General features: G+C 43.5%; 1 protein-coding gene and 1 long non-coding RNA gene across 2 annotated transcripts in view; both read right to left on the bottom strand.

The window, feature by feature from the left end:
* FBXW12 (F-box and WD repeat domain containing 12) overlaps window positions 1-201 on the bottom strand; it is a 15754-nt gene extending 15553 nt beyond the window's left edge. The window contains exon 1 of the mRNA XM_029917870.1: window positions 112-201. Within this exon, the coding sequence (XP_029773730.1) occupies window positions 112-201 (90 nt within the window). The remainder of the gene's footprint in view (window positions 1-111) is intronic.
* Window positions 202-7212: 7011 nt separating this feature from the next.
* Window positions 7213-13179, bottom strand: LOC115274267. The gene is made up of 3 exons (XR_003901168.1): window positions 13028-13179; window positions 11352-11491; window positions 7213-7296 (listed from the first exon to the last, which is right to left on the bottom strand). It is a non-coding gene; the product is annotated as an uncharacterized LOC115274267 (long non-coding RNA).
* Window positions 13180-13369: the final 190 nt, after the last annotated feature.

Here is a 13369-nt window from a genome sequence, read left to right as displayed (position 1 = left end):
GTGGGTATAAGCCTCCGGAAACCAAGATCTCAAAGCTGCGGACGTAGGTGAAAGGGGTCTTGTGCAAGGACTTGTGGAGGGGTGTGGGGGCGGCTCGTGGAGAGCATTTACCCTGTTCACTTGGGAAGCCTGGAGCAAGCTGAATGCGTCCAGGAAAGAGAAGATTTTGAACATCGGCAGATCAGGCAGTTGGAGCGCCATCGTGCGCAGCCGAACCTACAGCCAGTCCCCTTCCTCCTCTCCGCTTGCTCTGAATTTAAAGGCCTGGCCCGGCTCCGCAGGCCCCGGGCGGGTTTCCAGCTGCAGCTCATCAGGCTCTGATGCGGACAGGCTGCAGGTGCGCGCGCACGCTCCCCTTCGGCCTCGTGCGGGAGGCCCCCTCCCTGCGCTCGCCTGTTAGTGCTCATTGTGCCAACGTGTGCGACAGCACCTTTGTTTGTGTTTTTGCACCGTGAACTGAAAGTGCAGGGTCTGGGGCAGCTCTAGGTGCTGAGGAACTTGTCGAGACTCTAGGAAATTCTGACTGACACGCTCACATTCGTCAAATTCAAGTCTCTGTGTGACAACCTCCAAGTTCCAAATCACTGGGATAGGGAATCCGCTGGGCACATTTATATGCCTATTTGGAAACATGGAATCTGGCCAGCGCGGCCTATCTCCCAGCATCAACACAGCCCCTGGGGCTCTACCTTGGTGCAGGTCACTTTCCAGAAGAAGGAGAGAGCTTCCTTTCTGGGTCACAGAGGCCTGCCCTAAGGGCACAGGCCTCCTCTGAGATGGCTCTCACAGGTGGTGCCTTTCTCTTGTGACCCAATACTTTTCTTCCATAAACTTAACAACTGATTGACTGTTCTCTCTTTTTTTTTAATTTTTAAATTTTATTTATTTATTTAAAAAATTCTTTTAACATTTACTTTTGAGAGATAGAAAGAGACAAGCCTGAGTGGGAGAGGGACAAAGAGAGAAGGAGACATAGAATCTGAAGCAGGCTTCAGGCTCTGAGCTGTCAGCACAGAGCCTGACATGGGGCTTGAACCCATAAACCGTGAGATCATGACCTGAGCCAAAGTCAGATGCTCAACTTACTAAGCCACCCAGGTGGCCCTTACATTTACTTATTTTGAGATAGAGAGAGTGGGGGTGGGGAGAGAATCCCAAGCAGGTTCCACACTGTCAGTGCAGAGCCAGATTTGGGGCTCGAACTCATGAACCATGAGATCATGACCTTAGCCAAAACCAAGAGTCAGATGCTTTACTGACTGAGCGACCCAGGTGCCCCTGATTCCAGTATTTTCTATGAGTTCCTGTCTGAGACTCGATGGTGATCACCCCTAAGACTGCTGCCTCCAGCCTGACCCATAGTAGTGGTTCTTAGAAGCGCCATTTCTCTACAATTATCTACTCTGTTGTCCAAAACCAGACTTGGCTTTTTTCTTTTTTTTTTATTAAAATTTTGTTTTAATATTTATTTTTGAGAGAGAAAGAGACAGAGTATGAGCAGGGGAGGGGCAGAGAGAGAGGGGAGACACAGAATCTGAAGCAGGCTCCAGGCTCTGAGCTGTCAGCACAGAGCCCGACATGGGGCTTGAACTCATGAACCATGAGATCATGACCTGAGCCAAAGTCTGTGGCTTAACTGACTGAACCACCCAGATTGGGCTTTTCTGGAATAAATGTCCTCTTCCTCAGAATTTGCAGTGGGAAAATTTTCACACTAACAGGGCCATGAAGTACAGACCTGACAACTATGGGAGACACATTTTTCATTCTGTTGAATTAGGTTCATGGGAAACTGGTTTAAAGGCAATGTATTTTGAATAGAAATAAATTGTCATAATGAAAAAAAAATTCTGGTTTCAAGAGAGATAAAGGGAGTCTTACAATATCTTTCATATCAATAATTCAAGTCCTTTCTATGTCAGTTTCCCTGAACCATGCCATTTTACTAATTTTAAAATTAAAATGCAACCTGTGGGGACATCAGTCTGTTAAGCATCCAACTTCAGCTCAGGTCATGATCTCATGGTTCATGAATTTGAGCCCCCATCAGGCTCTGTGCTGACAGCTCAGAGCCTGGAGCCTGCTTCGGATTCTGTGTCTCCCTCTCTCTCTGCCCCTCCCCTGCTTGCACTCTGTCTGTGTCTCTCTTTCTCTCTCTCTCAAAAACGAACAAACATAAAAAAAGATAAAATAAAATCAAATCTGTGTTTTGGTGTGCTGAATTCAAGTGAATGAATAAGTTCTTGACTATTCACTATCTTTAATACCAACAAAAAATATATGTTCAAATTTATTAGACCTTGATATACATCCTAAATTGTCTTCAAATATATTCATGTATGGACAAATAACACCCGGGGCTGCACACCTGTCAGAATGCCCGAAATAAGAAATAAGTGTTGGCGATGATGTGGAGAAAATGGAACCCTTGGGCACTGCTGGTGGGAATGCAAACTGGTGCAGTCACTGTGGAAAACAGTATGGAGGTTCCTCAAAACATTAAAAATAAAACTACCTGATGATCTAGTCATTCCACTAATAGATTTTTACCCAAAGAAAACAAAACCACTAATCCAAAAAGATATAGGCACCCCTCTGTTTATTACAACATCATTTAAAAGAGCCGAGATATGGAAGCAGCCCAAGTGTCCATTCATAGGCAAACAGATAAAGAAGATATGATATATAAGATGTATATAAATGAATATTACTCAGCCTTAAAAAAGAATGAAAATTTGCCATTTTCAACAACATGGATGGATCAAGAGAGTATAATGCTAAGTGAAATAAATCAGAGAAAGACAAATATCATGTGATTTCACTCGTATGTGGAATTTTAAGAAACATGGAAAAGGGGAAAAGATACAAAAAACAGACTCTCAAATATAGAGAACAAACTGGTAGTTACCAGAAGGGAGGTGGGGGAAGAATGGGTGAAATAGGCAAAGAGGATCAAGAGTACTTACTAAGATGAATCACTAAGAATTGTTGAATGACTTTAATGGACATCTGAAACTAATATAACACTGTATGTTAATTATACTGGCATTTTTTAAAGCCTCAAATTCAGAGAATTCCTAAGGAAAAACAAAAAGAAAATAAATAAATATCTACAACACTTGTGGGAGAAATCTTAAGTTTCCCAGTATAGAGACTATAAATATAATATATATCTAGGGTACAGTATATATAACTCTACAAATGGCTTGAATATACTTATAGTCAATTAAATGTGCCAAAAGCACTCAATTCTAATATCTCTTTTGTCTAACCCCTCTAAATTTTTATTTTATTTTAATATTTTTAATGTTTATTTATTTATTTATTTAGAGAGAGAGCATGCGTGAGTGGGGGAGGAGCAGAGAAAGAGAATCCCAAGCAGGCTCTGTGCTGTCAGTATGAAGCCTGATAATGGGCTCAAACTCACAAACCATGACCTGAGCTCAAACCAAGAGTCCGACGCTTAACCTACTGAACTACCCAGGTGTCCCCCTCTCTAAAATTTTAAAAGCCTGTCTCAGTGTGGAATCAATCAAAGGACAAAATACCTCAAAATGAAACAGCACATGGGACTAGAACTTGGTGATAAGCCTCCTTCTAGTTCTAACAGTCCAGGACATTGAATGTTAGAACTGGTTTTCAGGTTGCTGCCCACCCATACCTTCTGTAAGGTAGGAAAGGTGATTTCAAACTGTCTCAGGATCTCAATCTCTCTTTCTCTCTCTGTCTCTCACTGTGTTTCCTATTCTCTCTCTGATTAGGCATTCCTGCAATTTCTTCAGGGTTCGTCATCCTACCTGCCTCCAGCCTATGGGTCCCTGTGTTTGTATAACAAATGTGCAACAAATGGACGTTGTAAGTACTCAAGACACTCTCCCTTTGTCCCTCATTCTTCCCCCAATCAGGTAAATCACTTATCTTCATTTCATTAAGGTCTTTTACTTAGGTTTTATCTTGTTCTTTCATTTGGAACACATCCTTCTGTGTCTTCATTTCTCCTAGACTCTCCGAGCTGGTTTTTAGGCACTAAACAGCTACCTCTCCCCGACTTGACAGAGTGGCCTGTGTCAGATTAACTTTATCAGCCAACCCTGCCCTATCTCAGGGTTGTCTCTCAAACCTTGGTGATTCTCCAAGTGTTTTATTTTTCGTGGCTCCTAGAAGTTGAGGGTGTGCCAGGACCTGTCAGTGTCCCGAAGGGGAGGATCACAGTCAGCACCTAGATTCAGGCTGATTGGAAGCCTGACCCTCAGGCAGCAACTTTTAAACATATACAAACATACCTCTTTCAGGGGAAGATGGGTGTTTCTGTCTGCTTCCTGTGTGCTGAGCCCTGGGGTGACAGCCAGGGGGGAACCGTTTCTTTCTTCCCTACTGTCCTGTTGACCCTGTGAACACAAGTCCCACTGGCCACCAGAGCCAGGCTATCAAGAGATGTGTCCTCTGGGCAGAAGATACAAAAGCCAGGGCACTGGACATGTGCAAAATCTTATTCTATTTCCTTCCTAGAAGACGGAAACATTGAAACTCAGAATGTTGAAGTATGTTGAATATTCAACCTCCTGATTCTGATGGTACAAGTGACAGGGATCTGGAGCTTTTTGGGGGTAGAATCCCTTCTCTCCCTTAGCCAAGCCAGCATTTCTCTGCCCAAGAGATAGTGAATTAACCTAGTTAACTCTGCAGTTGTATAACTAACACCATAATGAAGACACAGAACAGTTTCATTACTGCCCCAAATTCCCCTGCCCCCCTAGAGCTGGCTTTTGATAAACAAGTTTTTTAAAATTTTAATCTTTCTTAATTAAAAAAAAATTTAGTGTTTATTTTTTGAGAGAGAGATAGAGTGAGTTGGGGAGGGGGAGAGAGGGAAAGAGAGAGAGAGAGCGAGCGAGAGAGAGAGAGAGAGAGCGAGAGAGCGAGAGAGCGAGAGAGCGAGAGAGCGAGAGAGAGAGAGAGAGAGAGAGAGAATCTCAAGCAGGCTCCACACCATCAGCACAGAGCCCCATGCAGGGCTCGAACTCACTAACCAGGACATCATGACCTGAGCCGAAATCCAGAGCTGGACGCCTAACCGACTGAGCCACCCAGGTGTCCCAATAAACAAGTTCTTAATGAAGTTCAGTTTATCAATTTTTTTTTAATGAACTATATTTTTCCTTTTTCAGGTACATTTGCTTACCACAGAGTTACTTTTTGCTTGAATATTGTTTTGGCCTTTCATATTTAAATCTGGGGGTCATTGTGAATTAATTTTTCTATATGGATTTCCAACTGACATAGAACCACATGTGGAAAAGGTGATTCTTTCTTTCTCTGTTACAGTTCATGGACATCTTTGTCGAAAATCAGGTGATTGTCATATATGTTGGTCTATTTGTAAATTCAGTATTAGGCTCCATTAATCTATTTAAGTAATAAACGTATTCCCTTCCTCATGGAGACAGGGGGAAGATTATCCTAATCAGATAAGGGACTGAGATGTCAGGAGACAGGTCCGCAGTATTTTAAGTTTCCATCTACTTCTGGACCACCTGGATGTGACTTGTGGGAAGTGCAGTGTATTTATAAGGGTCCTTATGCTTTGTTGGATCTTAAAATTTGATATTTTCCTCCTGAGAGACCGTGGGATATTTTAGAGGCTTTATGTCCAACTTTTTTTTTTTTAACATTTATTCATTTTTGAGAGACAGAGCACAAGCCGGGGAGGGGCAGAGAGAGAGAGGGAGACACAGAATCTGAAGCAGGCTCCAGGCTCCGAGCTGTCAGCACAGAGCCCAACAAGGGGCTCAAACTCATGAACTGTGAGATCATGACCTGAGCTGAAGTCACATGCTTAACCAACTGAGCCCCCCAGGTGCCTCAAGATTTCTGTCCAACTTCTTATTCACCTACTCAGTGTGGTCCAAGAATTTGGCAAATGCCTCCAGAGGAAGGAAAAAACAAATCATACGTTGGGGTCTCATCCTCCTTCCTCATTTCCCTGGAATATTGGCCACCTAAATCCTGGCTTCCCTGCCACCCACAAATTTCAATCTTCCTCTTCATTTTGCTTACTTCTCTGACCCTTAGCAACAACTCTACCCAGATCTCCGTGGGCCTGGGTTTTCAGGCTCCCTAATGCTCTTATCAACAGCCCCGTGCCAACAGGCAAAAATTAGATAAAGGATTTTGGCTCCCAGTCTGGTTCACGTCCTTTGACATCTGCCCACTCAAACCCTAGTTACCTAGGCAGCTCTTTGATGATGTCATACAGATTCATTTCTTAAAATCTCATTTCCCTTTTAATCCGGTTTTCATTGGAGCATGAGTCATCCACCAACCACTCCGTCATAGCCAGAAAAGGATGTCTGGTTTCCTGGTTTAAATGATGCCTATATACCGCTGACTCCTCTATTTATCTATCTGTCCCAGGCATCTAATGTGAGTTTAAAGCTATGTAACCTGTTGTCTCCTTAACATTTGTACTTGGATGTTTAAAAGGCATCTCCAACTTCCTGCTTAAAACACACTCTTTCTGGTCTATGGAGGTACATTTCCCCTGTGTCCCATGCATAGTAAACGCCCCTTGCATCCTATTCTCTTGCTCAGGCCAAAAATCTCAAAGTTTTTCTTGATTCCTCTTTGCTTGTCACCCTCATTTTCTCTTGTACCTCATCTCTTCCTTCATATCTCAGCTCAAATACTACCTCCACATAAAGTTTTGCCTAGAATTAAAATTTTTTTCCCTAAAATAACACTTTCCATCAAGTGTGCCCCCCCTTTAAAATCTTTTTTGTAAGCTTATTTATTTATTTTGAGAGAGAGAGGGATGAGAAAGAGCACATTCGTGAGTTGGAGGAGGCAGAGAGAGGGAGAGCTTCTGCACTGGTCAGCGCAGAGCCCCACATGGACTACGAACTCACAAACTGTGAGATCATGACCTGACCTGAAATCAAGATTCGGATCCTCAACTGGCCCGGTTGCCTAGGTGCCCGAGTGTGGCCCTTTTTGCTATTTAGTCTTCATACTTTTAACAGCACCTGTAATTCACTTGTAAATAAATTATTAAGTACATTTATTTGCTTATCTGTTTATCTCTCCCTCAATGGAATATAATTTCTTGGATGAAAGGAATCTGCCTGTGACTCACTTCTGAATAAGCCAAGTCCAGGCTTGTTTCTGGCAACAGAAGATTTAATTATAATCCAATGAATGAAGGAATGGCTGGATATATTTTAAGCTGATGGGAACAGCAAGTTCCCTGATCACCACCGTTGCTAACAATCATGGGTGACATGGAAGGGCTCCTGCTTGCTGTAAGGACAAACACAAGTGAGAAATGAGGCTTAATTTTCCCTGTTGAAAATAAAGGAAGAGATTTCCTTCCCTTCCCTTTTTAAAGGGCATTAACTTTGGAAATTCCAGCAACTGTATACCCTTTCTCTGTCTGACGTGTATAAAATCTTTCTAGAAGTTAAATAAAACTCTTGCCGGAGTACACTTACTGTGATGAGCACTGAGTAATGTAGAGAATTGTTGCATCTCTATATTGTACACCTGAAGCTAATATAACACTGCGTGTCAAGTATATTGGAAAACAAACAAACAAACAAGATTCCTGCCAGCTTTAGGACCCAGGTAGGTCTTTATGACCAAGGTAAGTCTTTCTCAAGGACCTGGGAGCCATGGTTCTGAAAGCTAAACACCCAGGGAGATAGCCCCCCTCCCTGTCTCACAGTTTCTGTGGGAGGGCAGGAGCCTAACTTCAGTGGGTACCTTGCTCCCAGTTGAAAAACTATCTCCTATCATGAAGAGTTTAGTTTTCCTTTGTATACCAATGAACCAACACAGATGGTTACCCCATTACCAGGGGAACTTAGGGTGAACCATGTAATAAATGGTGCTGTCATGTCTTCTTGCTGGATGATGAGTCATTTATTGTCTAGCTTGAGGACATGTATGTAATGGATTGTTTCTGCTTGGCCACATCAAAGGGTGAGATTTTTTTTCTGTCTTTGTAGTCACTTCGTGGATTGCCTGTGATCCACACCACATTCTTTCTGGCTTGATGCTTATTCAACAATGCAATTTTCTTTTTCTTCTAAATACTTTTTAATGTTTATTTTTGAAAGAGAGAGAGACAGAGTGTGAATGGGCAAGGGGTAGAGAGAGAGGGAGACAGAATCCAAAGCAAGCTCCAAGCTCTGAGCTGTTAGTACAGAACCTGATGCAGGGCTCGAACTTATGAACTGTGAGATCATGACCTGAGCCAAAGTTAAACACTTAACCAACTGAACCACCCAGGGGCCCATCTTTTACTTCTACCTTCGTGGAGAGGTTTTCTGGGTTGGGAGATTTTTTTTTTTAACATTTTTATTTTAAGTAATCTCAACATCTAACCTGGGATTCAAACTCACAACCCCGAGAGCAAGATTGCATGCTCCACCGATCGAGCCAGCCAAGCACCCCTGGGAGATTTTGTTTTTAATTACACTTCTCTGATGCCAACAAAGGTAGGGGGAAATTACTTCTTTTGAGGATATGTGAACTTTAAACATGTTCCAAACATGCTCATTTGTCTCAGAGGCAATAAGCCAAAGGGCAAGACAAACATCAGTCACATCCAACCTAAATAAAGAATGAAGTAATGATCACAGATCCAAATATACATAAGTGGGAAGAGGTTTAGTTATGTTGCATATTTTCCCATCCTTTCATGAAAACAAATACAGGAGAATTAGATACTTCTGCTTAACAGAATAAGACAAAATATCAAAGAATATGTAATACATACTGCCGTGCAATACCAACCTATTTCCTGTCTTTTTCTGAACAGATCTACATTTTCTAGAAAAATATTTGATGAGCACATGGAGTTCAAGATGAGGCCTCCATGGGGCTTTCTCAACTGTCAGTTACTGAACAGCCTTAAAAGGCCTTTTGCTGTTCTAGGGGAAGAGATGCAAATTAGGGAAGTGCTTAATTGTAGATAATTGGTAAAAATTTGAATGCTAATGGGTAGTTGTTTCTGGGGAGAGAAAGAGAAAAGTCTAGTTGGGCAACAAAACAGGTCTGATTATCTATGCCTCCTTGTACGGGGGAGGCGGGGCTCAGTTACAGGAAGACTTTGTAGCCCCGCCCATCAAGATGAGCCAGTTTCCGGGGGCTTTGTGACTTTCTCTGGCTGGCAGTCACCACAGGATAAGGTGTGAGGCCATGGACACTCAGATGAGCCTGCCTAGGGGCAAGGGGAAGTGATCCCTCTAAACTGTGGAAGGGGAAGATGGTTTTGCCATATTCTTCCATATAGCATCTACTCCACTGTTGAAATTTAATTTCACTGTTTTTCTGGTGGGAAATTCTGCCCATCCATAGCAAACTGGTATTTAAAACATCTTTTGGAGGAACCTATGATTTCCCAAGGTCTTTTTTTTTAATATCAGCCTTTAAAAAATTATAATTCTACTTTATGATTGATATGCATCTCATAAAGAAAGAGCCACGTAATTTAGGAAAACCTGTAATTTCTCTCCATAATTAGATGTTTCAGTCGGTCTCAATTTGCTCAGCTTCACCTTCCTAGTGAAAGAATATCAGCAACTCTTAAACCATGTGAATGTAAATGCCCATGGCTAACATATATGATCTCATAATCTTGAAGAGTCCTGTTAAACCGTTTCCAATGAGAAAATATCTTTTCCTAAAATTAATGAGGATTTGGAGACAATATGATGCTCTGATCTTGCTCTAAGCAACAGGTAAGTTTCTCAGGTCCCCAATAAGAAGAATAGAGTTGTTCCATTGATGGCCTTTTTGAAGATGGAACCTCTAGTTCGTTTATTAGATTGTGTCGAGGGGCGCCTGCGGGGCTTAGCCGGTTAAGCGTCTGACTTCAGCTCAGGTCATGATCTCACAGTCTGTGAGTTTGAGCCCCGCATCGGGCTCTGTCCTGACAGCTCAGAGCCTGGAGCCTGCTTCAGATTCTGTGTGTGTGTATGTCTCTCTCTCTCTCTCTCTCTCTCTCTCTGCCCTCCCCCTACCCCTCCCCAGCTCACACTCTGTCTCTGTCTCTCTCTGAAAAACAAAGAAACATTAAAAAAATGTTTAGATTGCATCGAGATGTGTATCATACATGTCTGTTGCCCCTTTTACACCCCCTGGGCCCACCCAAGGTCACCTGTGACTGTAAAGGTAAAGCAAGAGGACTTCCCAATGTGCTGTCATCTCTACGCATCCCAGGTATTGGTGTCTTTTCTCTGCCCGAGGCTTTCTAGTACCTGAGAGGTCCTTGCATGGCTGCCCAGACAGCTACCAGGGACACAGGAATAAAAGCTTCTGAGGGTAGTCCTCAAGCACTGGGGCGTGGGGGTTGGTGGCTAAATGTTTCAGTTTTGCATGCTGACCTGGGATGATTCTGCGTTTGCTCCATGGAGCTGCTCGGAGATTCCCTTAGTGGGAGAGAGTGTGGACCAGCACAGTAATGCCAGAGCAGATGGCTTTTCTACCTCCCTGGTCTTGTTTCCCCCCCACTTCCTCATTTTTTTTTCCAAGGGGACCATCTTCAAAATAAAGCATGCCATTTAAGTCCTGGTTCTCAGGATCCTCTTTGGGGGAACCAATTCTAAGACAACTAGTATAGCAACCGGTCAAGTGTCAGTCAGATGACAATGAGGATTGCTGTGCTAGTGTTAATGTCACACTGGTAATGTTGGAAAGACATGTGGTGGATTGGGATGAGATGGAAAGTAAAGCACAGATTTATGTATTAGCTCTAGAATTTGTACTGTATGTGGGGAAAGTGATCAGAAGGTCCTAGAGTTGAGTGTGTGGTCGATCATAACCTAAGAACATGCTGTGAGAGCCAGAACTCCACCATGACACCACTTCAACAGATGTTCATTTCTTTTCTTTTCTTAATGTTTATTTATTTTTGAGAGACAGAGAAAGACATCACAGGCCGGGGAGGGACAGAGAGAAAGGTGACTGAAACAGGCTTCAGGCTCTGAGCTGTCGGCACAGAGCCTGATGCAGGGCTCAAACGCACGAGCAGTGAAATTACGACCTGAGCCAAAGTCAGACGCTTAACCGATAGAGCCACCCAGGGGCCCCCAGATGTTCATTTCTCGTAGCAAGAAGGCAAACTGCCAAAATTCAGGCCAGGATTTAATTACAAGGGCAGTGGAGTTAAAAGGATGTCAATACACTGACCTTGCAGGTCTTCTCTGCTAAATTAGGACATTAAGACTGATGGCATAAGACCTTGGTGCCAATGACAGGAACATATATTTGGATCTTCCTGAGACCACCGAACCCTTAGATTCCCCTAAAAAAAAAAACCCTCTCTAGGTCTACAGAAGTAATTGCCTTACCTTTGTGAGAGGAGAGCAGGCTCCCGCTATTCTGTGACCATACAAAGGCCTCCTGAAGAGGATGTCTGCCCAACCCCAGTTCCACTCCTGCCCCCTGCAGGGCCTCTAGGTCAGCACCAGGTTCAAGTCTCAGCAGAGCTCTGGTGAGGAAAGAGTTGATTTACCAAATGAGCTGTGTGCTGTCTCATTTGTGTTGTCGGGCCCTGGGAAAACAGGTGCAGAAGTGGATTGTGAGGGTTCTCACCTGCTGGGGAAAAGGCTGGGCACAGAAGTACTTATTGATATGAGGGCACTTGCAATAGCTCAGGATCTGACATTGCGTAAAACATATGACACTGGCCCTTGACCCTGCTAGGAGAGCTCTTTGAAGATCTGACATAAGGATATCACAGTAAGTCAGACATGCTGGAACTGCCTTGGCAAATAGTGAGGATCAGAGTTTCAGCAAAGGGATATATGAGAATTGAATTATTAGGGGTGTCTGGCTGGGTCAGTCAGAAGAGCATGTGACTCATGATCTTGGGGTCGGGCGTTCAAGCTTCATGTAGAGCTTGGGTGTATTACTTAAATAAATAAAACTTAAAAAGAAAGAATTGAATTATTATGTGATTACAGAGAACCCATTAGAATGGCCCTGGAACTGATTATGATTACTATAACCCAGCTGAGTATCATCCGGAGAAGGACCAGAGGTCACTCCTTTCACAAAGCAAACCAGAATGCATGAGTCAGATAGGCACCAGCATCACTGAGAAGCTCAGCGGCAAGATTTTGTCCTCTGAAGGTCCTGGTGGGGACAGGAAAGTGAGTACAGAGGTGGGCTCCCAGTGTCAGTGGGGACGATAACATTGCACACAGCAGGAGGCGGATGGTCAGAGCTCCCTGTCAGAAGCCAGATGGGTGTGGACGCTGTGAGAGGAAAGAAGTCTGGCTTTGCAACCTGGGGGCCCCGATCCACAAGGATTTGCGTCAGTGGCAAACAGGCCTTGTTCCTAGGTGTGAGACGGGATGGGCAGCCAGTGATGGCACTGCTTACCTCCTACAGGCGAAACGATGAAGAATGGGACTGCAGGAGGCTCACGTCAGCAACTAGGTCGAAAACTGTGAGCCCTCATACAATTTTGAGATCTAAACCAGATTCCGGAGCCTGTTGCTTGAATGGGGACCTGGGTGTCCTTGAGAATGGAACCAACAGACCCTCTTCAAGTATCAAAAAAAGATAGTCACCTGGTCTTTTACCAAAAGGACCTATGACCATGGACCCAAGTGATTCTTTGATGGGGAAAGAGGGATACCCAGATCTACTGAGGGCTGTTGGATATAGATAATGAGCCACATACCTATATGTTATCAGGATAACATAATAGGTATAAACTTCCAGTTATAAACTGAATGAGTCATGGGGATGGAAAGTATAGCAAAGGGAATACAGTCCATAACATCGTATTAACTTTGCACAGTGACGGATGATAGTTACACTTGTGGTGAGCATTTCCCAAGGTACATAATTGTCAAAATCACCACATTGTACACCTGAAACTAACATATTATATGTCAACTACACTTCAATTAAAAAAAGAAAGAAAAAATCAATCACAGCCCTCGTGTTAAACTGAGGCATATGGAGACCAAATGATACACAACCCAAGCCCATCTTATACTGGATCTGAACTTACCTCATGGTCATTTCTCGGATCTGTGATTATAAAGTCACGATGGTGACACCTGGTTGCTGGAAGATCCTACATGCTGCCTGTATGGCCTGAAATTGAAATTCACTGTAAGAAGAGCCAAGTGAATCCTCCTGAAACTTTCTTGACTCATCAAAATACTGTAGAGCAGAGCTGTTCTGCTTCCAGTAGAACTGCAGCCTCAAAGACAATGGGAATGCAGTCACCACCACAGCCCAAAATCTGGCGACTGCAGAAACAAGCTGGATCATGGCAGATGAGAGTCACCCACTGCAAACCTAACCATGTGGCCATTCCATGTGTAGCAGCTACGCAGACGTATTAACT

This window comes from Suricata suricatta, chromosome 12 (genome assembly GCF_006229205.1).
Source record: "Suricata suricatta isolate VVHF042 chromosome 12, meerkat_22Aug2017_6uvM2_HiC, whole genome shotgun sequence".
NCBI lineage: Eukaryota > Metazoa > Chordata > Mammalia > Carnivora > Herpestidae > Suricata > Suricata suricatta.
This window is presented reverse-complemented; position numbering and strand designations above follow the sequence as displayed.